A 24,861-nucleotide genomic window follows, 5' to 3' on the forward strand; every position below is an offset into this window, starting at 1 on the left:
TGAACAATAAATCTGTGTTCTATTGTAGCTTTAATGTTCCAGTCAAAACAATGCTTGGTTTCAACCAAAACAAAAATGGTAAATTTAGGGCAGTATTTGATACTTATCATTATTCAAAAAATCATTAAAAAAAATATGGTTATAAATGTTTTGGCAACATGATAAAAAAAATAATTAGAGCACTTTCGTTAAAGCAAACATCAAAGAGGTTGGGATGTATACAGTTTGTTCATTCTTGATTGAAATTGTCTAGATCCATAATAAAAGTTCATCAAATTAATAAGAACAATTTGAAGTTAAAACAATTAAGAAATAAAAACATTGAGGTTCTGGTTATTACACAAATGAAATGATAAAATCTGTTGTGTAATTTAACAGTAAAAAGTAAGTAATAAACCTATTTTACTTTCAAAATGTGTTAGATTCTTCTGATTAAATTATTTCATATTTTATTGATCGGAATATTTTCTTTGTTGGCATAAGTGGTTATTAAATTCATATTTTATTGTTCATGTTTTATGAGTAGTATTTCAGATGAGAAAATGTATGTCTAATATGTGCATTTTAACAAAATTATCCATGTAATCTTTCTTAATATTATTTCTTATTGATGAATGGTATTGAATCAATTCAACTAAAGTTGAATTATCAATTTGTACATGTTTCCTTATGATTTATATTTTAAAACACTTAATTAATAAATACAATTAATTAAAAAATTATAAAATTCAGATTTTGTTCCTTTGAAAATGACAAAAGATTGATAGAATAGAGAAGAAATGTCTTTAAAAATAACATTGTAGAGTTGCACAAAATATGGCAACATAAGTTAAGTTGAACATTTTCTACTTTTCCAGAAATCTGTTTCATTCAGTTGCTTGTAAGTCATAATGAATGTAGACCTACAACTAGTTGTATTAGTAAACAAAAACTAGTTCATTTCAGTTGAGTTAAGTTGCTTTCAGTTTTAGGTAGACATAGCCTCAATAGATAAAACTCGTTTTAATTTTAATAATTTCTATGTTCGATATTATACTAGTAGTTTTTAACTAAATCTTGGATCAGGGTGATTTGATTTGAATTTATTAGGAAAATCATCAACAAATAAATTTACAAAGTGATAACATAAATTACGGACATTAAAAATAATACATTTATAAAAGATTTTCCAGGATAGCCCAAAAAGCTTATTAGCTTATTTCCATTGGGATCCTTTTACAATCTAAAATAAAAAAATATAAAAATTACAAGGTATTGCATTAAACACGTAAATATAACAAAAACAATAATACACTATAATAAAACAAGTTAAATTGAAAGACTATGATTGACTTATAGTTATTTTGTTGAACAGAAATGTGATTTAACGTTCTTCTTAAAATTAAATTTGTTTTCTATTTGCTGAATGGAATGAGGTAGGTTATTCCATGCCTTTATGCCTGTATAATAAAACATTAGATAGAAAGATATTTGGTCATCTTATTACTTTATAAAGGTGATTTTTATTTCAACCTAGGAGCTCAACAAACAAGTCCTATGTTTATTTATAGAGAAATAAATGGTTTGTCTATATAAAGGGCAACAGTTACTGGTGCCTCACAATTGGTTAGATAATAAAATTTGATTTTTAAACCAAATCTGCTTAAACTAAAATATTTGATTCTCTAGATGTGTAATGCCAGTTTATATTGTTATAATTTAAATTAAAGTATTCTGTAAAAACATGATTACAGGATTTAGTTTAATTTAATTAATATTTTGCAATAAACTCAATTTAATTAATCTAATTTGTAATGTTTCAAATGTAGTAGTAATATGGATGATTTGTTCAAGAAGATCATGTAAACTAAACAAATAGAACCTTATGTTCAAAGCAAAGAAAACTATATCTCTTGACCATAAAAGAAACAGAGCAAGAAAGGAACAGTTGAGATTATGGTAAAAATAAATGTTACATTTCGCCAGTTTAGCTTCCTTTATTTCCTGTAAAATAACGGTAGCACAACGTCCTATTGCATCACCAATGACTACATCCTATTCATAATGTTATATAACACACTATTTTTTAAACTTCCACAAAAACTTTAAGAAGGTTTTCCTATCCAGAAAACTGACCAACTGTACTTGCACATGTTTGAGGTTAAAAGTACAAACTGTAAAGGGTTAACCCATGTTACACCACCTTTAGAGAAATGTTTACAAATAAATACTAAAAAGGAAGTTTAGTTCATAGATTATCTTCATTGTTTTAATATTTTTTCCTTTATTTGTTCAGTTTTATTTAAATATGGTTTAAACATTAGTTAACCTTTTAATTTAGAAAATGTCAATACCATTGTTGAGGTAATGTTGGAAAGACTGGGGTACAAACAGCTGTAGGCTACTTTGGTAATAAAAGACAGCAGGAGAAATATAACAGTCAATGTACTTTGACTATAAATACATTAATGTTTGAAATTCTGTATGATGTCGTATATTAAACATACATAATAATTACAGTGCACTGTCCTATAGGTTTTAATTCATGACTGGACGGGGCAACAAGTGCCCATACTGTACATAGAATATGTAACTTTTTTTTCTTTTCAAAATAAATTAATGTTACTGTATATCGTAGGCTCATGAACATTTAGAGGGGATTGACAGTGCTTGGGGGTGGGCTCTTCACTCCACCCTATTTTACAGCTAAAAGCTGTTTGAAAAATCTTGGACCCAGCTGCTGATTTATATATGCAATTGTGATTTTTGATTATTATAAAATTTGACAATTGATTGATATTTATTTAGGAGGAATTAAGTAAAGTGCATTGCATATAATTGTTGTATCAAGATAAACATTTAGATAAATGACAAGATATGAAACATTCCTGACAAATAGGAATTTGTTTTTCTTGAGCTCATAGGACGGAAATTGAGGAATTACCTGGATTGATAACTTTGTTAGCCTTTGCTCAACCTTTCACCCAAGTCACTCTGCCCCTGTGTTTCTAGTTCTATTATGGTCTGCTACCACCCTTTGAGATGGTCAAATGGAGTTAATTTACTGACCATGACTTGCATAGCAACTGTCCACTCAATCAGAGCCTTTTTAATTGAACAATTTTTTGGCCTACTTTATTATATGTTAATAATGTTCTTAGCAAGAAGGAGTAATTGGTGCCGAATTTGTGTCTTGTCATTTTATACTAACCCAGTGAGATTGAAGAATAACAGCTTTGCCTGTTTTCATTATAGCACATGCTTTAACAGAACTGTTGATACTGAACTAGTAGAAAAGTGCCACTGTTATTTTGATTTAAGTCTTTTTTGGTAGTGTTGTATTGCACATTTGACAATAAAATAATGTCTAGTTAGATCAATAATGGTATAGGAATAATGTAAACCGTGCAGCGATAAATGCTGAAATACTATATGAACCAAGAAATCCCACATTAAATCAGACTCAAGAATTTGGTAAATTGTATTGTGCCGCAGACAGTCAAACATCACAAAGAGGAAAGTATGCTGAACATAGACATTCATCTTAAACATTAACCAAATCTGAAATGTTTGTATTCACTGGAGAATATAATGGAAAAAGAAAAGTAAAAAAAAAAATTGATTTTGTTCACCATTTTTTTGTGTGTAATCTGTACTAGTACTGCTGTATATGGTATACATTTTGAATGATAATATATTTATTTATTGATTATGAGAGAATATTAATTTTTTTTAATGTTTTTTTTTGTACATCTTCTATTTTAAAGGACAACAAATTCTTCCTTTTAAAAGTAAAAGTAATTTGTTTTTTTGAAAAAATGTATAGTTTTATTCAAAACTTCTGCTAGTTTATGGCAAAGCTATGAATGGGAAATCTTAAATTTAAATGTTAACATTCATTCTGTTTAAATTACTTCACATGTGTTAGATAAGCATGTTTTGTAGAATATAGGACACATTTTAAGTTAATCCTGTTACCATCCCATATGGAAATACATGATGTCTCTAGAGCTATTTTTACTTGAAGATCGAAGATCAGATACACAGGTAAATAAATGAGAAAGCAAATATTGTTTTCCAGTGGGAGAAGTCTGTGTAGTGGAAGCATTTGCAGGTAGCTTGATTCTATAAGAATATCAGTGGAATATTGAATCTGTTCTCACGTTCAAACACTTGTCCAGTTATTGGACAACAAATTCAAAATGTCAGATTAAGAATTTACACGATCATGCTCAGTCAAATATAATTCGATTGGGTCTGTTGGATTTGAAGTTTGTTAAATTTGACATCCACAAGATGTCTATACTCTTTTGATGTAATCAAAGTCATGATGTTTTTACATCTTATTATATAGGGCTAATAGCCATATTGCAATGATTCTAAACTGTTTAGAAACATTACTTAACTCCAGGACTGGAAACAAATTGTTACAATGACCTAGTATTATAAATAATGTAGGTTGACTGTACAATTAGGTCTAACATAGTTTTCTGAAATTGTTGACATCTTTGGAAGCGAAGAAATCTTTGTGATTGGTTTACAATTTAACTGTTGATAAGGTTCTTTAAAACGGTTAAAACAATCTATTTGCTTGTTGCCATCAGTAAAGCCGGTGTAATTCATTTTTGGTAATGATGATGTTTTTAGTTGGTGCCCACCCACTGATTTGAAAGGCTTTTTTTTGGAGCACAAAGTTAACAGAAATGTTGCTTGGGTATAACTTTTATTTTTCAAATAAATGACATGGCGTGTTTCTGTTACATACAGTAATTACACCAGAAACAAGCTCATTTATTTTTAACTCATTACGCTCTGATTTTATATGCATTTTTGTGTCGGTAAAAATACCTATGCTATACAGTATGCATTCATACACTCAGGTTTCAATACTACATCACTTTAGTAGCAATAACTACATCTGTTTAGGATATAGATCTTGGTAATAAATTTTATGGAATACCTGTTGAGAGGTCTGAATTGTTACACTACTATTTCCTTTCATGTTCCCAGTGGATCCATTTAATGACATAAACCCATCTAACAGACAGCACAAGGCATCTGGGGGAATGCATGTTTAAATCCAATCAATTCCTATAAAAATATGACCTGTATTACTAGAAGGCGGAATCTGTAGGCTGTGAATAGGATTTGAATGAATTTATTCTTCAATGAAAGTATTATTGAAACATATTTGTATTTAATTTCCTATACTTTCATTGAGTCAGAAGTCTAATTGTATAGTCATTTGTATCAATTAAAATCATTGTTGTTTAAACTCCTCAATGTTTAAACAAGAAATTTCTATTTTGTACTAGTTTTAGATATTACATTATATAAATTTAATTATGTTATTAAACTCAAACTTATATTTTTCTATTTTAATATTAATGTTGTCTGCTGCCGTGCTGCTGTGTTGTGTTTTCAAATGCTTTTATTTACAATAGCATAAGTACCTGATAATAATACTATATTATGATATTATTTTCAATACAGGAAGTCCTTCAATATACTGTATAGACAAATTGAAACTTTTTTGACAACTAGATTTTGTAAATTTAATTTGTATTGAAAAAAAATTAGTACACAACAAATGTTATACTACTACTAGTGCTACTGCTATGAAATTTCTACAAAAGTTTTGATGATGTTTAATCTTGAAACTTTTATTTAATTTAGTAAGGTTTAATTGTTTATAAATTTAATAACAATGGATTGAAAATACTGTAGCTTTCATTTGGTTATTAGTTTAAATTTTAGAGGATGAGTTGAAGTATTTTAATTTCATTAAACTTTGCAATTACTAAAATTGTGGTACTAGGCCACATTTCAGACATAACAAAATGATGACCAAGAAAAAGTAGGATGGACATGCTTTACCGAACATTATAAAATTTATGTCTATAAAAGATTAGCGGTAAAGCCTGTGAACTATAATGGCTGGAAAACATCACTAAGGGGCAGTTAAGTAATTGCTCATGACATACTCCAATGGTTGGTAATCTCAACGGGAAGTACCGTGCTCTATTCAGCCTACCAACTGCTTCGTGACATCTATGGGGTGGGGTTAAGTCTGACACTGCAAGTTCACTAAGTATATTGTTTTTATTAGAATTCCTCAGGGAGTGCAAGTAGATTTTTGTTGTTGACTGAGACATCATGTAAATGAGTAAAGAAAATGTCTGCGAGTTTAAAGGAATTAAAAGTTATAGCAAATAAATTCTTTAAACTTAATATCACTTTAGTGAATACTGTAAGATTAGATTATTAAATTATACTTTTAAGAGTGTGTTAATGATAGCTTTTAACTGGTGAGAATACCATCAATCAATTGTTGACTTTGTTATTGTTTAGAAAATGCCAGCCTATTGTGTAATGACTGTGAAGGAGTGTATTTGTCCATAATTTACATACCAGGTACCACCACTCCAACAATGTTAAAGAATTTGACTACTGTAATATTTAGGATTTGCCTTCTCACTATGTAATCTGTCAGTATAGAATCTCTTTTCACAAGATAGTTTATGAGCTCACCTGTTAGATAATATAAACATTACATAGAAAACACTTCACCTATGCTTCTGGAGAAGGGGAAATATTTTACTAAACTAAAAATCAGTCATTAGGGAATTTCAATACTGCTTCCCAATTGAGTTGGCAATGATGCACTCTTTTTCTCATTGTTTCATTATTGTCTCTTTTCTCTGCAACTCGTAGGGTTTAACGTAATGTGAAAACTGGGTCCTTCTTAGGAAATGAACTAAGTATAAAATTCTGTACAGAGCCAACCAGTTCTTGTCGGCTTAACTCCTTGGAGATTTTCCCAAATCACTTCTAATTCACTCCAAACTTTCTGGACAGTCATCCTGAACCAGGAGATGCTTGTGGGTACAGTAGTTTGTAGATTTGAGGTCAAAATGAAGTGCAAAACAAAAATATTTGTAGTATAATTCAAGTATCCTGTTAATGATTTTATACAATACACATTTCATACAGGGAGGTTTCATTGTTATAAAAATCGTATAGCAATTATGCATAAATGCAACTTCATACACTTAAAGATGTATTGTCCCTTGAAACACAAAAAAATGAAGGTCAAAATATTCTAAATTTAAATTGGCCATATCAAAGTAATATAAAAGTTATTCACTTTAAGTCGAAAATTCAAGCCAAAAGCAACAAGTTTACGTAATTAACAGATAAATTAGTTTGATTACATTTGTCTGGAAAATCGTCGCGAGCGAAAGTAAACAAAGATTTCAAACCACGAGTACGCATTATGCATGATGCTAATTAGGATTGTTTACAACTCGTCACGATTGAGAAGGTGTTTTCACACAGATCGCGATGAAGTTTTATGATTATGCATACAGAGTAGCCAAACAAGCGTGTTTCATTATGGGATATGTTTTGATCGAAAACTTTGACTGGAAGTCAAAGTTATTTTTTTACCAAAAAAACGTCTGTATTTCAGTTAAATGATTTTTTTTTCGACAAATTTTTGGTGATAGTTAATAACTATTATGATACTTCAAAATGACCCACCTTTTTTCGAAATCTGTTATTTTTTATTTTTTTTGGAATTAGTCAAAGGGACAATACATCTTTAATCTATACAGTAGTACATGTAATTTTAGTATGTGTCCATTTAAATAGGCCTAATCGAAAAATGACGGTTTGTTGGTAAAACGAACTGCAGCCACAAAATTGTCAAGATTGCGTAGTATGCAGTTGTCATACATGATGACCAAGTGAGTATACTGACCTGTAAATGACCGGCTGGTTTTAATTAGAGATTGTTATCTGAATAGGCCCGAATTGGTCACAGGTTAAAAGTTAGCGAAACGCAGCAGCCTTTCCTATGAGATTTTAATTGCTCAATTATCAATGGCAATATAGGCTTTTTAAATCACATGAATTGGTCAGAGAAATGAGTTTAGTAGGTATTAAAGGTATTACAGAAGGATTAGGAGGCTCAATAATTTTTACAATTCATGAAATAAATACCTTGAAATATTTTAAAATCAATTATAAATTTCATAATTTAATAATAGGTTTTGTAGCATTAATCTTACTATGACTAGCTGCTAGTAGTAAAGAACTTTGTCATGAACTAGAACAAAGAAAAAAATGTACTAAAGTAATGTATTTCTTTTGCACAAAAAAGTTATGAAAATTAAGTAATATTAGTGCAGTACAGTACAATATAAGTTTGTATACTAACTAATACAGTATATATTAGAGGTCAGGTTACTCACTCATAGGGATTTTCTGCTGTTCTTAATTTAACAAAGCACATGTTTTGCATTGAAATGACTTGGAGCATACATTCAGTTTTCCTCCTATTTTGTTGCAGAGCCAACAAATCAGTCAAAGGAATGTTTTAGCTAGCTACTTAATAACGTAAATAGGCAAACAATCCCACCAACATCATCACTAAAATTAAGGATTAATTTCAGGTATAAAATGCAAATGTTTATTGTTCTAGCTGAGTAGCAGTACTTATTAGGTTGGGAATACAGTGGAATTTGTTATTTTCCCTGTAGTTTTATTAAGAGTAACAGCCTTAGAATATCTGTCATTCTAGTTAATGGATTTAAATTTGTCATTCAACATTAAGGTAGCTCCATTATTGGTTAAAATACCAAACTACTTTATAACTGCTGAATTTTAACTCCTGTCTTGATTTCAGGGTGACGATAGAACTGTTCAAGTCCCATCGCATATTTTCGCTGCTTATTAGTTTAGAATTAAGTAAGCAAAGTAACTAGATTCCAAGCATTATTAAACCTGATATTAAATACAAAAATAGATGTAATGTTGAATGCCATACTACCATCCAAGGTGGTCATGTCATTTAGCTGTGTAACCTTTTGTAAATGCATTGTTTAGGTATATCATTAATTTTTAAAATACCGCCCACCAATGATGCAAACAAATGATATTGTGAAAGTCACCTAAAAGGAGATGCGGAAGATTTTGTCCATTGAAGATTTTCTTATCTTTACTGTTTCATGTTAGATCAACATACAGTATTGTAAATGTATGTAGTTTGAACTAATTGCCTTTTGAAAGTTTCCTAGGTTGAAATCTTTCATAAATATTTACATTTTGAAACAACCAATTATGTACTACTTAGAAGAAAACAAAAACAGTTTAGCCTAAATATTTTTAAATTTTAAGTTATTTTAAAACATAGTTTGTTAGATCAGTAGTACATTCAAGTGGTTCACAGTGAATGTTTATCAATAAAGTTTTTAAAAGATAGGTTTCTTTCTTTGAATTGTTGATTTTCTATAGTCAGTATGATAGGTTATTACAGCATTGATTTACTATGTTGATGTTATGTTCTATATATTGCACATAAATTACATTTAATTGGATACATCAAACTAGAGTGACTAGATTTGAAATTTATAACTTTAAATTTACAATGTTATATTTTGACCCCAAAACAGTTTGTAACTAGGTGATTTACTTTTTGTTTATTTGATTGTCAGCAGGTAGTTGAAGAGAATGTGAAATTGTATCATGAAGCTGAGCTGCAAACGTTTCACTACACCCTCATCAGTCTGAACGGCCTCTAGATCCTATCTGTAGCAAAAGCAGTAGCGTAATGCAGGGGGAAAAGGCCCCTGGTTCAGCACTCCTCCTAAGGGACCCTCCAACTTTGGGTAGTTGCATTGGGCTGCTCATGCTCTGGGACCCTTACAGTAAGCTCTGAGTTTAGCCAATGAGTGCTCATAGCCGTTTCACCATAATAAGCATTAAGTGTCAATTTATACCCAATTGTATTTAACAAGGGAGTTTTAGCCACATAGGGAAACAAATGCATTTCTATTCATTTATTATTTGACTTGTGACATGAGTGGGTTCCAAAACCCACAATGCCAATAAATTCATAGAGGTGTCAACCATAATGAACTGCAATGTATACATTTATAGTACATTAATTAAAAGATAACAAGGTGCTGTATTACATAACCAATTTCTTTCACTTTAAAAGAATTGCAGTAATGTCATGGGTGATATCATTACATTTATTTATGTTACTAAGAAAGTAGAGTATCTGAATTAAGAACAAGTTAAGAATGCTTGAATAATCCCAGAAGCCAGTGTGTGTGGTTAGAACTATTATTTGGAAATTAGCACTCTAGAAGGCCACACAAGGTGCTTATAAAAATGATTACTGGATATGGGTCTAGCTCCCTCTTGGAGGTCTTTATAATGTAAAACAATTTTATAGACAATAAATGCTTTAAATTGCTACTGTTCAATGGTACTAAAGTTTCAAAATTCATTTCTGTTCATTGCTATAATGATTATTATTAAAATCCGGTTTAACATTTTTCTTGCTTTTTGGTGAGTTTCCAATTTTATTTATAGATCTTATTTTTCCACCTCGCACGGCAAGCGTTAATAGCATGAACAAGTGTAACAGTCGCACTGTGCTTTTCTGTTCCTTTATTGGTTGTTAATTAGTACCAGTGGAGGGCTGTGACACTTAGTATAAACATTATTCAGTTCTAAATTTCAAATTAGCTTGAACAGCTGGCGCTTCTATGTACCATAGTGCTTCTATGGAGGGCATTTCGCTTTCTATACCTGTAACCACATTAAGTTTCCCAACTGTAAATAATTAATGTATATTTCTTTAATTAGCATAGGATTGTTTATTTTAAGCTACATTATTGTTTGAATTTTACTTATAAATATATATATATAGGTCCGAGTTCAATCTCGGTTGGGGCGACTTTTTCTCATTCTCACAGATTTTCCTCATCTTTATCGTTTCAAATTAATTAATTAAATTTCAGTATATCACCGGGCGGTTTAGAATTATTGTTCTTTGCCTGATTTGTGTGTATATATATATATATATATATATATTAAATATAAATTTTTTAGTTTAAATTATTTTATTTTAAAATGTTTACAGTAATGAGTGTTACAATTTCATATACATAGTTAATATTGTATTTACTGTAATATTGGAATGTTTGGTTGCTAAAATTATAATTGACTCCTAATAACCTAAGTAAGTATAATACTCAGTGTTCAGAAGTAGTTGCATTTGGCTTAATGATTGGTTTCCACTTAAGACACAACGATTTGACCAATTGCCAATCAATTATTCAACTGTCACTTACGTTCTAGTGGGAACCAAGCATTATTGCTATAAAATGTTTAATAGTACAAAAAATATAGAAACAAAATTACAGTATGAGGAATATTGGTGGAAACTATAATTCCCAACCAGGTAAATCATTATTGTAATGTTAATTATAAATTAATTTAACTGTTGACTTAGAACCACTAGTAGGTCTATTGTAGCTGTGGTAATGTACATTACATTAGTATACCCCCAACTGTGTTACAAATTCATGTTTACCTTCTGGTTTATGTAAATCACCTTTACGGTACGATATTTTACCTGTGAGCACATTATGTTTTCCACCTGTTGCTGACTTTGTCTTTCCTGTGTTTTCGTGATGTGCATGTTTGTAGATTTACTTCATATTCTCAATGGGAAGGCTTTTTGACATACCCTGATTACATATTTCACATAACAACACTATTCTTGATATTATGATATGAATGATGAAAATTGATGCAGTCTGATCTGAATTTGTTTATTCGTGTCTAATGTGATTTTAAATTATCAAAGATGTAGTGACTCTGTTGAAGCCACTGTTGCGTCTGTTTGTATAACTCTCTGACGTGTTATAAGAAAGCTAAAGGATTGTTGTTGGCTTAATATGATTCTTGTCGTCATGTTTCCGAATACTCTTCCCAAATGGATGTCCTAAATGTGATCCAGTTGTAATAACCAGTGCACTGTCTTTATTCAGTCAAGATTCAGTTTCCATTACAAGTATACTCTTATCAATGATTCTTTAATAATGAAATATATTTAGTTTAAAGTAATGTATTACATAACGTAGAGCTGTGGAAGTCATTGCTTTTAAAATTCTGTTTGTATTTGGTACCTCCATTCCATATTTGCATAACAATTTTCATGTTGATGCCTTCCCTCTTTAATGTTTTCCTAACGGTTGATTGGCTGAAACTTTGATTTCATAACTCCTCATTATCTTCACATCATCCCATCCTATCTGATCCCCTGATGTGACCTTTGACCAATCGTTAATTAGGTAATTCTCTGATCGTGACTGTAGTGAATTTACTATTGGTTTACTTCACAGCGATACTTATTGCATATCTGCCACTGTAACTTGATCCACGTTTCACAGCAGATAAAAATTCACTACCGCTATCTTTACTTAGTAAATTGATGTTCACTGTATTTCTTGACGTATGCAACAGTAACTATTACGATTGTGTAACCGTGTGCGTATGTAGTTGAACAACAGGGGTTAAAAAGTACAATGAACTGGAGCTTCTTTCTCATGTTACCAGTCAAAATTAGTGTACATAATATGTTCCTATATATGCATTGTAGGAGATCACGGGGCGGTCAAAAACAGAGTTATTAAAATCCACCTGGGGTTAATTAATTTGCATTAAACAATTAGTAACTGCACGCCGAAACACACATTCTCAGAATGTCCTCAACTGGTTTTACTACAATTTAGTATTTTCATAAAATGGAAAAGACAACAAAATCATTGCAGCCACAGTACTGTCTGTCTGTTAATAATTTTGAAAGTAGTAGGTGTCTTTTTTAGGAATAATCGTAGGCGTTTATTTAAAATGTTGTTTGTCTTTCTAAAAATACTATTACTCAAAATAGTTGATGATTCAGAAAAGTTCATTGGATTGTAGTTATCAATGGATGAAATTAACATCTTTATTTTTATATTTTTTAATTTAAAAAGAAATAGATTGTTTGTTGTAGGTATATGAAGCCAGCCTTAATTAAAAGGTGTAAGCTCATGCTATGTCTCTTATTTTGAATTACACTGCTGTATAAAAAATGGGTTACCTGCTAGAATAAAAAAAAGAATTGCTTTTCTATCATCACCATACAAGCCACATCCTTGTAAGTGGCTGTCCTTGGCAACACTTTATCCACACTCATTGCTGTGTAAAGTAACTTACCCTTCATTTCAACATACCATTCATCACTTTATACCCACTCCTACAGTACTTCATTACCCATCACCGCCTACTGATTTCCTTTTATGTACACAATAATTTTCTCTTTAGTTGTTCTACAATAAACTGTTAAATTGATCTTTACTGTACCGTAACACATGTATTTTAAGCTTCCGTGTTACCATACTATTTTACCAGTATCCTATGTTCAATTCTTACCACACGTCTTCTGTAGCAAAATCCTTTTCTCATCACAAAAAAAAAGTACCAGACAAAAATTGATCATTATAAAACTAACACCACTTACAGTATACCAATGTAATTTTAGGCTTCCATGACCTTTACTATCTTACCAGGATCTTAGGTTCAAATCTAGCCAAATTCTTCAATTCTTTTAAAACCTGTTTGCCACATTCTACTTAACCATGTCTTTTCTTCAGTATTATTATGTCTCCTATGACCTGATATTTAATTAGCCAATTTTAAGATCCTGCTTCCAGGTTTTATTGGGATTTCACCTTAAGTGTGACTCCAAGCTGTCAACACCTCACATCTCAGTACTTTGATCTTTGCCTTTTATATTTTCATGGTCTTTACCAATACCATTGTCAAAATTAAATTAGATAAATTACTTGAATGAGATAAAACAATCAGAAACTTATGTGATACAACAAAGATGGTAGTCTTCAATTATTGCACAGTTTAAGGATTTACATTTCCTTCTGTTTAGTTTGAAAATGTTGTTGAGTGATTCGGCCTTGATTAGCTGGAGCATGTAACACATTATACCAATACCACTACTCTGTTGGTACATGAAAACAAATTATAAAGATTTAAGAAGAAAACTGGTACTTAATGTTGGTACATAACGGTATCAAATCTCTTGTTTGTGCATATCAAGCTCTGTCAGCCTAATGAATGAAAATAAAATAATTTTTCATTTATTCTTTATTTTGTAATCAATGTACATTATACAGTATAACAAAATAAATTATTTAAAAATAAGATTGGTATTTTACAGAACTGTTTTCAGACAAATGTTCATTGTGACCCAAATGTAGGAATACAAAGATGTTATTACTTATGATAGACTTGACAATGACATCTCTAGTTTCCATTTAACTATATACTATAATAATAGGACATCTGAAAGTTCAGAGCTTGAATCTTGATTGGCCGGCTTTTTTCACATTCTCTTATGTTTATTGTTCATTACATCACCGGGCAGTTCACAATTTCTTCTCAGCCTGTAAATGTATGAAATATATTCAACGATATAAATAGTATTTAAATCTGTCCTGAGAGCGATTAGTAGAAAATGGGAGTAATCTGGTTGGTATATTGCAACCAATCACTACTCGATCTAAATTTATAGAATCTAAAAAGAAACTATTACTAGTAGTGGTTCTTTAAGAGGTCAGTGCTGGAAAGAATGAACCCAACAGATGTGCACTTAAAAAAGCCAAATAAACTGTTGGTTTACTCTAGTTTCTTGCACTACCTCCCCTGCCTACTGTTTGTTATGAATAGTTTAGACTTTGATGGTGTAGATATTGCCTTGCTGAATGATGAACAAATAAACACAAAGCAGACAGATTTTTCTGTAGTCTACGCCATTTCTTTTTATAAATAACTTTGGAATTTACATCTTGAGGATTGCAATACGTATCTTTTTAACAAAATTATAATACTTTTACAATTAATAATTAATAGCAAACAAGTTGTAAAAGTAATAAAGAGTTGGAAGTTCATTTATACACATTCCTGGAAAGTTTAAACAAGTCACACTGTTGGCACCTAACTCTCCAGCTAGTTTCAAATAGTTTGGTAAATTTTTCTTGAATCATCAGTTTACTCAAGAAGGTTCTCAAAGATATTTTGGTCTTTCATATTAGACTTTTATTTGGTAAAATTAATTTTGGATAATTCATAACAATTTCTAATGTGATTTCTCCTTACTGGGCACTGTACCAAGTAAGATTCTGTAATTAACACGTTTTTTACGTGTAGAAAAAATGCGTAATTAGACCATGAGTTCTCCATGTTTAGACGCTGTTTCTTTCATTACTGTTTCAGCCAATGTTTATTTGTCTTCATGCTTGAAATAAAACAGAAACAAACTTTACATGTTAAACATGTACCTATTCAGTCAGATTTTGAATAGAACGCTTAATTTTATATCAGATATATATAACAGATTGAAACAAAAGACATCAGACATGCATATTGGAATAAAAAAAAAGTATATACTTTAACATTCATTTTGCTAAGCCTCTAAGCATAGAAATATAGAAATAGGCAATTCCTGAGCTTGAATCTAACCCTAGCCTAGCACAATCTCAGTGGTCTAGAGGTATGAATGTCATGATCTAGATTTCCATGATCTGGATGTTGTGGAGAAACCATCTGGCCAGTTAACTGCAGTTAACAGAAGCTGCTTCGTAATACTAATAGTACAATTAAAAAAATTCTTACAATTAACACGCATTTTTTGGCTCTGTTCCATTGAAAACTAGTTACTGCCCATGTTTCATTCGATGAAAGAAAACGACATTCATGATTATAATTACGTTATTTCAAACAACATGAAACCAATCTGTTAAACATTAAGACATAAATGTTTAAATATAGATGTAACATAATATACAACCAAATACATATTACAGATGTATTTAGTATTAACAAACTCTCTTTATCAATTTCCTTAGAAACCATTCAAGATTCTAGTTGTAATCATCACCAAAGTATCGCATGTACATTAGTTTCATCCTGTAGATGAAAATAGAAATCATATAGAGTATAGATTGTTATCAGGTTCTCAATGGAAAAATAAAATGTTATCTTGATACAAAATATGAAATATTCTTCACCCAGAAATTAGACAGCAGATTATTGTTACATTAAGTGTCTACAATGTCTGATATAGAATATCTAGTATTAAACATTTATAATTGAATTATGAAATATTATATAGTGAAAAATAATAGTTTAGATGAAAAACCTAAAAAATCGCATATTTGTGGTTGGTTTTTAAGGCTTGATGTCTACAGAAATGACAGAGTTAAATTTCCAATGTCAGACAGAGACAACTTTTAACTGACATAATGGCATTAAATAAAGTGATTTATCATTTTAATTTTAAAGTTTATTTCTTTGGAATTCCATAATCAAACTCCATTCACAAAGAATCAATTTTTACATGAAACCAACATTGTACTGTATAAGTAATTCATAAAGTAAATTACTGTTATCTAGCACTTCAATCATACTATGTAAATGTATGATTGTTGATTGAATAACATTTAAAAACTTTAAAATAAATGTCAATGATATTGCTAACATAAAAGTTGCATAAAGATGTCAAGTCAAAAAGAATATTAAGCAAACACCATCTGCAAAGTACCACATTTTTTTTGGAAAAATTTAACAGTGTGTGTGTATATGACAACTGAAAAATAAAATGTTAAAGAATTTAGGGCTCCACTAAGTCATCATTTTCAGAAGCATGTCTTTTCACACTGACCAATCAAAAATAATTATTAACATTGTTCCAACTTTCAATACTTTAGTTTTCAGTCAGTACTTACTCTGGATTGGATTAACCTCTCTGGACTGGTCATAAACAATTAAATTTGACAAAAAGTACATGTATATTATGTGAATAGTCTAAATGGTTTTCAGTTGTTTGTATTAAATTTGATAATATATTTCATATGTAATAATTTGCTAATGAAAATGTGGAGTGATTATAACTGTCAACATGTTGTACTTAACTGGACTTGACCTAAAAAACGAACTGCTTTTGACAGACTATTAATATTATATGTTAGTTCTCCCCCATTAAAAAATCCTGGATCCTCCCCTTATATTGTGAACATTCCAATATATGTATATATATATATATATATAAATCCAAAGGCAAATTACTGAAAAAATGACAATGCTGTGGGTATCAGTGGCTGGATCTCAATGGAGCTATACAAAAAAAAAGCGAAAAGCTAAATCAAAACGATAAAGTAAAAACAGCCAGAAAAGTTAGCAGAGCTTTCGGGCAACACTAGCCCTTCATCAGTGCATATATATTTAACATGAAAAAGTTTTGTATGTAATTATACAATGAAGATGCAGAGATTAGCACATGCTAGAATATGTGTAGTTTGATTGAAATAACTTGAATGAACTCCACCCTCCCCTCCTAAAACCACATCCATGCCTAAAACAAATATCTGTAATTTAGTGTGAAGATGCACTATTTTAAAATCATAGAGATATTGATGTATCTATAATTAGTGTGAAGATGCAATGTTTTAAAATCATAGAGATATTGATGTAGGCCTATCTATGATACACATAATCAGTAGACATCTATGATTAATGTTTAGTATGTAGGCTTATTATAATATCAATGTAATATCAACATAAAACTGATTAAAATGCTATGACACATCTCCTATAAGGCTGCAGTGTAAATTAAGAAAATCTAGTTCACATACAACATTGAATGTAGCACATTAAATTTACAGCAAAGTTATCTTATATTTTAATGCACTCCAAATTAGGACATACTGTATTAGATGACCCATTATTTTCAATGACGTAATTATGTAAATTGATAGGATCTAGTTTTATGCCCCGGGACAATTAAGTAAACTTATTTCAAGATTTGAAATTGACAATAGTTTCTGGCCACACTATGACCAACGAAATTTTAAATGAGGTTAAATTCAATGGTTTATTTAATATTTTAAAAATGATGTATCCATGTATAATACAAAATATATAGAAAGTGATTCAAGTGGAAATTCAAACTATGGAATGGTCTTGAGATATAAATTTATCTACAGCACCAATCCTAACCTAATTTTGGTTTTACGAAAGAAAAGTGGATGTGTATTGAAGTTACAATTATAATTATGATGACAGACAGTTACACTAAAAATATTAAATGAAACAATTAAATATTTTGATATTATTTTAAGAATAAATTATAAATGTTTTTCATTTTATATTTTACAGGTCCCAAAGGTCCTAAAGGTGATACGGGAAATATTGGTAAACCAGGAGATGCAGGTGTAAAGGGAAGAAGAGGGAAAAAAGGAGCATCTGGCATACCAGGTGAGTTAAGAATATTTTACATTAAATCAGTGGTGGATCTGGGATTTTAAAATTAGCAGGGGCTAAAGTTGTAAATTAAAGTGCTGAACTTCAGCTTAATCTTAATCAAATTTTATGTGACAAAAAAAAATGTACCATATTTAGGCACATCAAACTAGTTTGATAGTGTAGACAGAGCTTTAAGCTATGTTCTATCTTTTGCATTGTATTGATGCTATGCTATTAACTAGATAATTCTCAGCAAAAGACATGGCAGGATGATAATTTTCACTATAACTGCAAATAATAGTAGACCATGGGCAGATCCAGATTTGTTTAAATAGGCGAGTAGATTAGTATATCATCAAAATGTCATTTTAGCTGTTAAAGCGGAGAACAAGTGGCCCAAGCGCTCTCCCATGGACTGCCTTTATAAACAGCTAGCATAACAGAAAATAGTAAAAATAAAAATTCTTATCGTTGTTTACTCTCTTTTGTCTTTCAGGATTGAAAGGAGATGGAGGTGTTCCGGTATACAATATTTTTTATTATATTTTTGCACAATTGATTTTAATTGTTTTATATGTAAAAGCATCAGAAACCAATGCACTGTTTTTAGATTTAGTTATATATTATATTTTTACAATCTATGTACTGCAAACAAGCCATTGCAGAACATTGCATTGTTAATTAGTCGGTGATAACAGCAAGAGCATTCAACTATTCATTTTGAGTAATTAAATCATTTTCACACCACAAATTACAAAATTGATGAATGGTCTTTTGATTTAAAGCTGCAGAATTCACTAAGAAAGAACAATTGCAAATTACATGACAAATTTAACTTTTCAATATACAAACAGTAGGCAGTGTGTTCATAATAGCCAAAATGTCGACACAATGTGAACAAACTGCGAAAAAAAAAACTTTTGTGGTACATGGATTGTAAAATGACACACTCTCTTTCTACAATTAATATGTAAATGCATCATACAATATTGCACTTTTTTTTCTAACATAAAAGGAGACAGTTCTTTTACTAGCTCTAATTATATCAAAGGTATGCTTATTTTTGTCCATATGATATATTTTATTGAAATAGTATCATTCATTGTTGAACTATAGTTTTATCAAAATATGACAGATAGATGCAAAAGGTTTAGGAGTAATGTCTTAAACATTAAATATGAGGTTAAAACAAGGCTTAGGGGATATCGTAGGTGATAACTAATTTGAAGATTAACATTTGACTTAAGAAGCTTGCCACTTTATACTAACCCAGCAAAACTACATCAATCAATTTTACAAATTCAAATTAATATTGAATCGAAAACAAATTAATTTTTTAATTATCATTTTTTCAAATGAAATAAACAAGTGTAATAATAAAAAGCAATGCTAAGTTTTGTCTGTAGACATTTTATCGCATTTTGATATTTTAATATGTTGATTCTTAAAGCAAGTCCTCCAGAGGGATTAACGGTAAGTAAGGGCATTTACGAGATAAAAAATTCTTAATTTTATGATGCAACTGAACTTTATCAGAAAATCTTTTAGAACACAGGTAACAACAATTGTGAAACTAGTGTTTAAGTCATATATATGAATATATTATTTTATTTCATTGTAAACTAATTCAATTGTGGTACAACGCATTTATACGTTTTTCTACTAGGATGAATGTAAGAATGTAGTATTCAACATGTTTGACATCTAAATAGTAGATCCCTTTCTTTGTAACACCCATATTCAGAGGACACCCCTATTAGGGGACACTTTCCCATTGAGCGTACAAGGGAGAATATATATGACCAACATCTATTTAGGGGACACCCTATTAAAAGAACACTTTAATGGGTTCCGGAGGTGTTCCCACAATAGGGGATTGGCTTTGTTTTCCTAAATACATCTACTACATTCTAATAAAAAATGAAATGCTGATGGAATTATATCACACTTTTTTTTATAGCTGTAAATTATAAAAGAAAAGAAAGTAGCTTCCCCATCAAGTATATAATTCAATAATGCTGTTATATTCCACCAAAATAATAAGTAACAGCTTAAAAATTATTTCTTTAGATTGTATTGCATAGACTTAAGTATAGAGCAATATGATGAATGTTACTATTTTCAGATTTATTAATAAATGAACAAATTGGTTTATAATTTAATTAGGTCATACTTTATGTCACCATGAACTTTCTAGTTTCTTACTAGGAACTGACAAATTATTACTAAAGAAATATTAGTGTAGTTTTTAAAACATTATTAATTTTCTAATCTTGTTAGGTAATTTAATTACAATTTCTGTTTTTTATTAGAATTGACATAACTCTTTCTACCAACTAGGACACGGCTTTCCCATCACCGTGTGTTTTTAGATTAGGCTGGTGTTTGGACTACTTGCCACTGAATATTCTCAATAGGCCACAGGACAAATGGTTGGAAAAACATTTGTAGGGAAAAACTGTACAAATAATGTATTAGAATATACCCATAATTCCATTTTTAATAACAAAAGGGAACTTTATTATTTTATTTTAGGAACAGTGATGATAAATCAGCATTTTTTTCCTTTCTTACCACCTAAACAATTGATATAAATTAGCAAGTATGAAGCACTTTCAGGACAAAAAAATGTCCCCCTAAATAGGAGTTACGCAAGAAAGCAGCAATGTTCCTTTTGTTGATAAAAGAAAAAAATATACTGTTTTAAGTTGTTTAATGTTAAAAAACATTATTTTCTGAATAAGAGTATTGCAAATGAGAGGGGGTACTTTATTAGTTAATTATAGTAAAGTAGGGCAGATTTATTACACCCTGATCTTTCACACCAGCTTGAGTATGAAATTTTACTCGAGAAACAAAACAAATTGTGATTAATTTCATAGATATATACGAGGTTATTGTCATGTTTTTATAATCCTAGGGAGAACACGTAAGCACAAAGAGGGCTTACAGCCCCCTGGGGTGGAACATACCGATTAATTTCACCGCACTTGATTAAATTCATACGTCCTTTACAAATTGCCGGTAAAATCCGGAAATTTGTGAAAGAAGTGATCATAGTAGACAATCTGACACCTTGACCCTTCAAATTAGATCTACTTTGCACTATATGTGTTGTTGATAGTTTACAACTAGAATCAATCAAATAATCATCTTACAGGATGCAACTAAATTTAAATATTGTTTGGAATAATTCTTTGAAATTTGGCAAGTGCCTAATCTACAGTAATAGGAATCATTTCTATACTATTGGCATTGTCAGATGGTTGGGAAGAACATCAGTTTATGATATTTCTAATGATATTTTTTTATATAATATTTATAGCATTAATATATTAATTGTTAATGTGCCTTAGTTTTTGAGATGATGAAAAGGTTTATTAAGTAATTAGACTTGGTAGGAGACCTGCTAGTACCATCTTGTGTCAAGATGTTTTACACTTTGCTTATTTCTGTGTACATATAAATGTACATGTATGAAACTACAAAGATTAGGAAATATAGAATATGGTTTTCTGTTTTATTTTTTAATCAGTTGCCAAAAACAAAAATAAAAAAACCTTCCTTTTTATATTAATTCTGGTCATTGATTATTAATTAATACAATATTTTATGTATTTCATAATGTTGTCATTGTTACACTTGTGTTTCATGAATCATTTAAATGTATGTGACCATTGTAATGTATATTCTTTATGCACTGGTCATTGTCCACTTTTTACACTCTTCCTGATTCTTCAACTGCTTTCCAAATGGACATTAATATTCTACTTTCAGGTTAGTTATTTTCTTCTCTTTTTGTGTGTTGTCATGCTTAACCACTGCTATTTCTATATGGGACTTTTCATTGACGCGACACAGCACCAAAGACTATAAAACGTAACAAGTGTGGTAACTTTTGTGACTACCCTGGTATTTTAGAACTGGTGTTGTTGCTGAAGTTATCACAACGCTAATTTTCAAGCATGTATACAGTAGTAGTCATTGTTATACTCAACTGTTAACAGTTTAGAGTAGGTGCCTTGTCATGATCCAATGGAAAAGTTTGCATTTATGTTTTGGTGTTTGTTCCGTATTCACATTGGTATTTTTGTTTACATCATATTTGTATCTTAACAACATACATTACTAATGCAATTGCATGTTGCTGTCTAAGGTTAATTTTGTGTTGTTTTATATTGTGACTAATACAATGTTTGTTGTGTACAATGAAAATTCTATGCAAAGGAATAAGAATAGCCAAAGATTTCCTGAACTTATGATTTCTAATATATTTTCAGATTTTCTGTATGATTGTTATTTCTAAGAATGAATATATAAAATGAAAATGGAATATAAAATTAGAATTTAATTAAAAGTTCAATGTATTCAATTCAATATATCATAAATATCTGAAAATTAATTTTTTATCATAACATATGGTTATGACTTTAAAGATACAATCACATAATTTGTTTAATTAATTTATTTTCTGATAAATGATTGTGATTGGCTTTGATTATGGTATTACTACTTATAATAATATGAAAGTAATGGAATTATTATTTTTTCTTCTATCTTACGTCAAAAGAGAATTATTATTGACCTAGATGAAATACCTGGCATTTCCGTGATAGGTGTTAATTCAAAAGTATTTTTTCTTGTCATGTGGATGTGTAATATGTCTGTTTAAAGGGCTTTAGTAACTACCTTTCGGAAAGCCCTAAGGGTGTGGTTATATCCTTCTATATCATACTAGTTTCTTCTGATATGTCTGTTAAGTCGATTCTACCTAATTCTCAAGACTCGCAGACAGGCTTCCTATCAAATTTATCTGCCGATATTTTGGTCAATAGGGTACGTAGAACATGAGCTTCCTATTGTGTTTCTAGGTCATTCCTTTTCTCAATGGTTCAGAAATTATAATATCATTTGAGATAGGCCTATTTACATTAAAGCCCCCTTCCCTACGTTTTTTAGATCTAATTTAAGATCACAAACTATATTTAATGTAAAAATAATACTATATGGTCCTATTGCGATAACTTTTTTCGTCTTTAAATGGTTAAAATGTGAAAAATAAGTCGATTCTAATAATTATAGCGGCCCGCTATAAATCCCAAAATGCATTGCGCACGGATTGATATTTTTGTTTTTCACCTGTAATTCGCCCACTTTTCGATCGATCGTGAGGCCAAAACAAATGGAAGACTCCTAACTTTTCAGCGAAAATACCGGGTTTTCCCCAATTTGTATCAACGGAGTCTGGCAAAAATAGAAAGACAATTAATGCAGCAACTATACAACGTCAGGCTAGGTATACAGCTAGCGTACGATGTTCGTACGTTACCGATGTTTACCAGCTAGGCCTACAAAACTAAGCCTAGCTAGGCTAGGCCTAAGACCGGCCACGAGAGGTCGATCGCCGCGAGCTACTTAGGTAGTGCATTGTTTCTCACTTTTTATCATAATTTACCATAAAACATACATTTAAGACAAGGAATGACATGGTTTAATGTTTTTAAAGTGATATATATGTATTATTTTCCAAAAAACGTCCAAAATTGCAGGGAAGGGGTCTTTAAACCTTTGCAATATAGATTCATATTAAGATTTTAGGATTATAAATTGAAAGTAAATTGAAAATGAAAAATTGATTAGTCAAGTATATGCTAAGGATTTGAGGTTAAGATTTTTTTAAAGGTATGGTACATAGAACGAAGCCCTATAAACTTCATGTGTTTATGAATAAACATTGACTGTTATTTATACCATTTGGTAATCATGGTAAGATGGACAGTTTGAATTTGAACCCAGGAGATTAGTAAATGCAGGAAGCAGTATATGTGACCTTGATGGAATTATTTTTCTGCAACAGTTACAATATTTTGATGTCATTAACATTTTGGCATAAGATACATTGACCGTAATTTCATATTAAATCTAATGGCACTACCATTTACATTTAGCCTAGCAAACATTTTAGGCTAGGTCACTGATGAATAATATCCCACTTTTGAAACACATCAGATCTTACATTCCCCTGGGTACCTATCTGCCCCTCTTTTCTTTCCTTTAGGCTAACAATCTCATAATACAGGTCAAATAGTTCCTTTGAAAAATCAAAAAAAAAAATCATCTGTTTTTAGTACTCTTTTGTTTAGAATGACATATTCTGCAAGGAGTTTTGTCAAGTCTTTTGAGACAAACAAAAAATTGAAACTATTTTGTTTTTAGTCATTCTTTGAAATGATGTAGTCTGAAAGAGAGTTTTGTCAACTGTAACAAATCTAAGAGTTAACTTTCTTTTCTAAAGTTTTACTCATTGTACCAACCTATTTCCTAGTAAACGCAGTTATTTCAAATCTGATATTGATCATTGTTTTTGCCTTATACCACTTAATGCCACATGTGACTCTTTAGGTGTGGTTGTTGAAACCAACTGTCTAAATATATTTCCGATATACAATTCAACTTTATTATTTATTAAACTTGCTGAACTGTATGATTAGTTTATGAAAAGATTGAATATAGAACGCATGTTACTCCTTTAATCTGTGTGGTTGGTAGATGATTCACTTCACCAGTAAATTATTATTTTTTCATTACATTTCATATCTTACATAAGAATAAATTTATGTTAAATATCTCTATTAAAATGATCTATGTATCCTGTATTGCAATTTAATTTACAATACCATATATGCATGCTTAAATAAAAGCTGATAAATAAAATTATTAGAT

At 30.2% G+C, this 24,861-nt stretch overlaps 1 protein-coding gene across 3 annotated transcripts in view; it reads left to right on the forward strand.

The window, feature by feature from the left end:
- LOC144845373 (uncharacterized) overlaps positions 1-24,861 on the forward strand; it is an 85,298-nt gene that overhangs the window by 27,008 nt on the left and 33,429 nt on the right. For all 3 annotated transcript variants that reach the window (XM_078702657.1, XM_078702658.1, XM_078702659.1), the window contains exons 3-4: positions 18,052-18,150; positions 18,635-18,660. In XM_078702657.1, the coding sequence (XP_078558783.1) occupies positions 18,052-18,150; positions 18,635-18,660 (125 nt within the window). The remainder of the gene's footprint in view (positions 1-18,051; positions 18,151-18,634; positions 18,661-24,861) is intronic.

Source organism: Antedon bifida, chromosome 6 (assembly GCF_963402885.1).
Source record: "Antedon bifida chromosome 6, ecAntBifi1.1, whole genome shotgun sequence".
In the NCBI taxonomy this organism is placed as follows: domain Eukaryota; kingdom Metazoa; phylum Echinodermata; class Crinoidea; order Comatulida; family Antedonidae; genus Antedon; species Antedon bifida.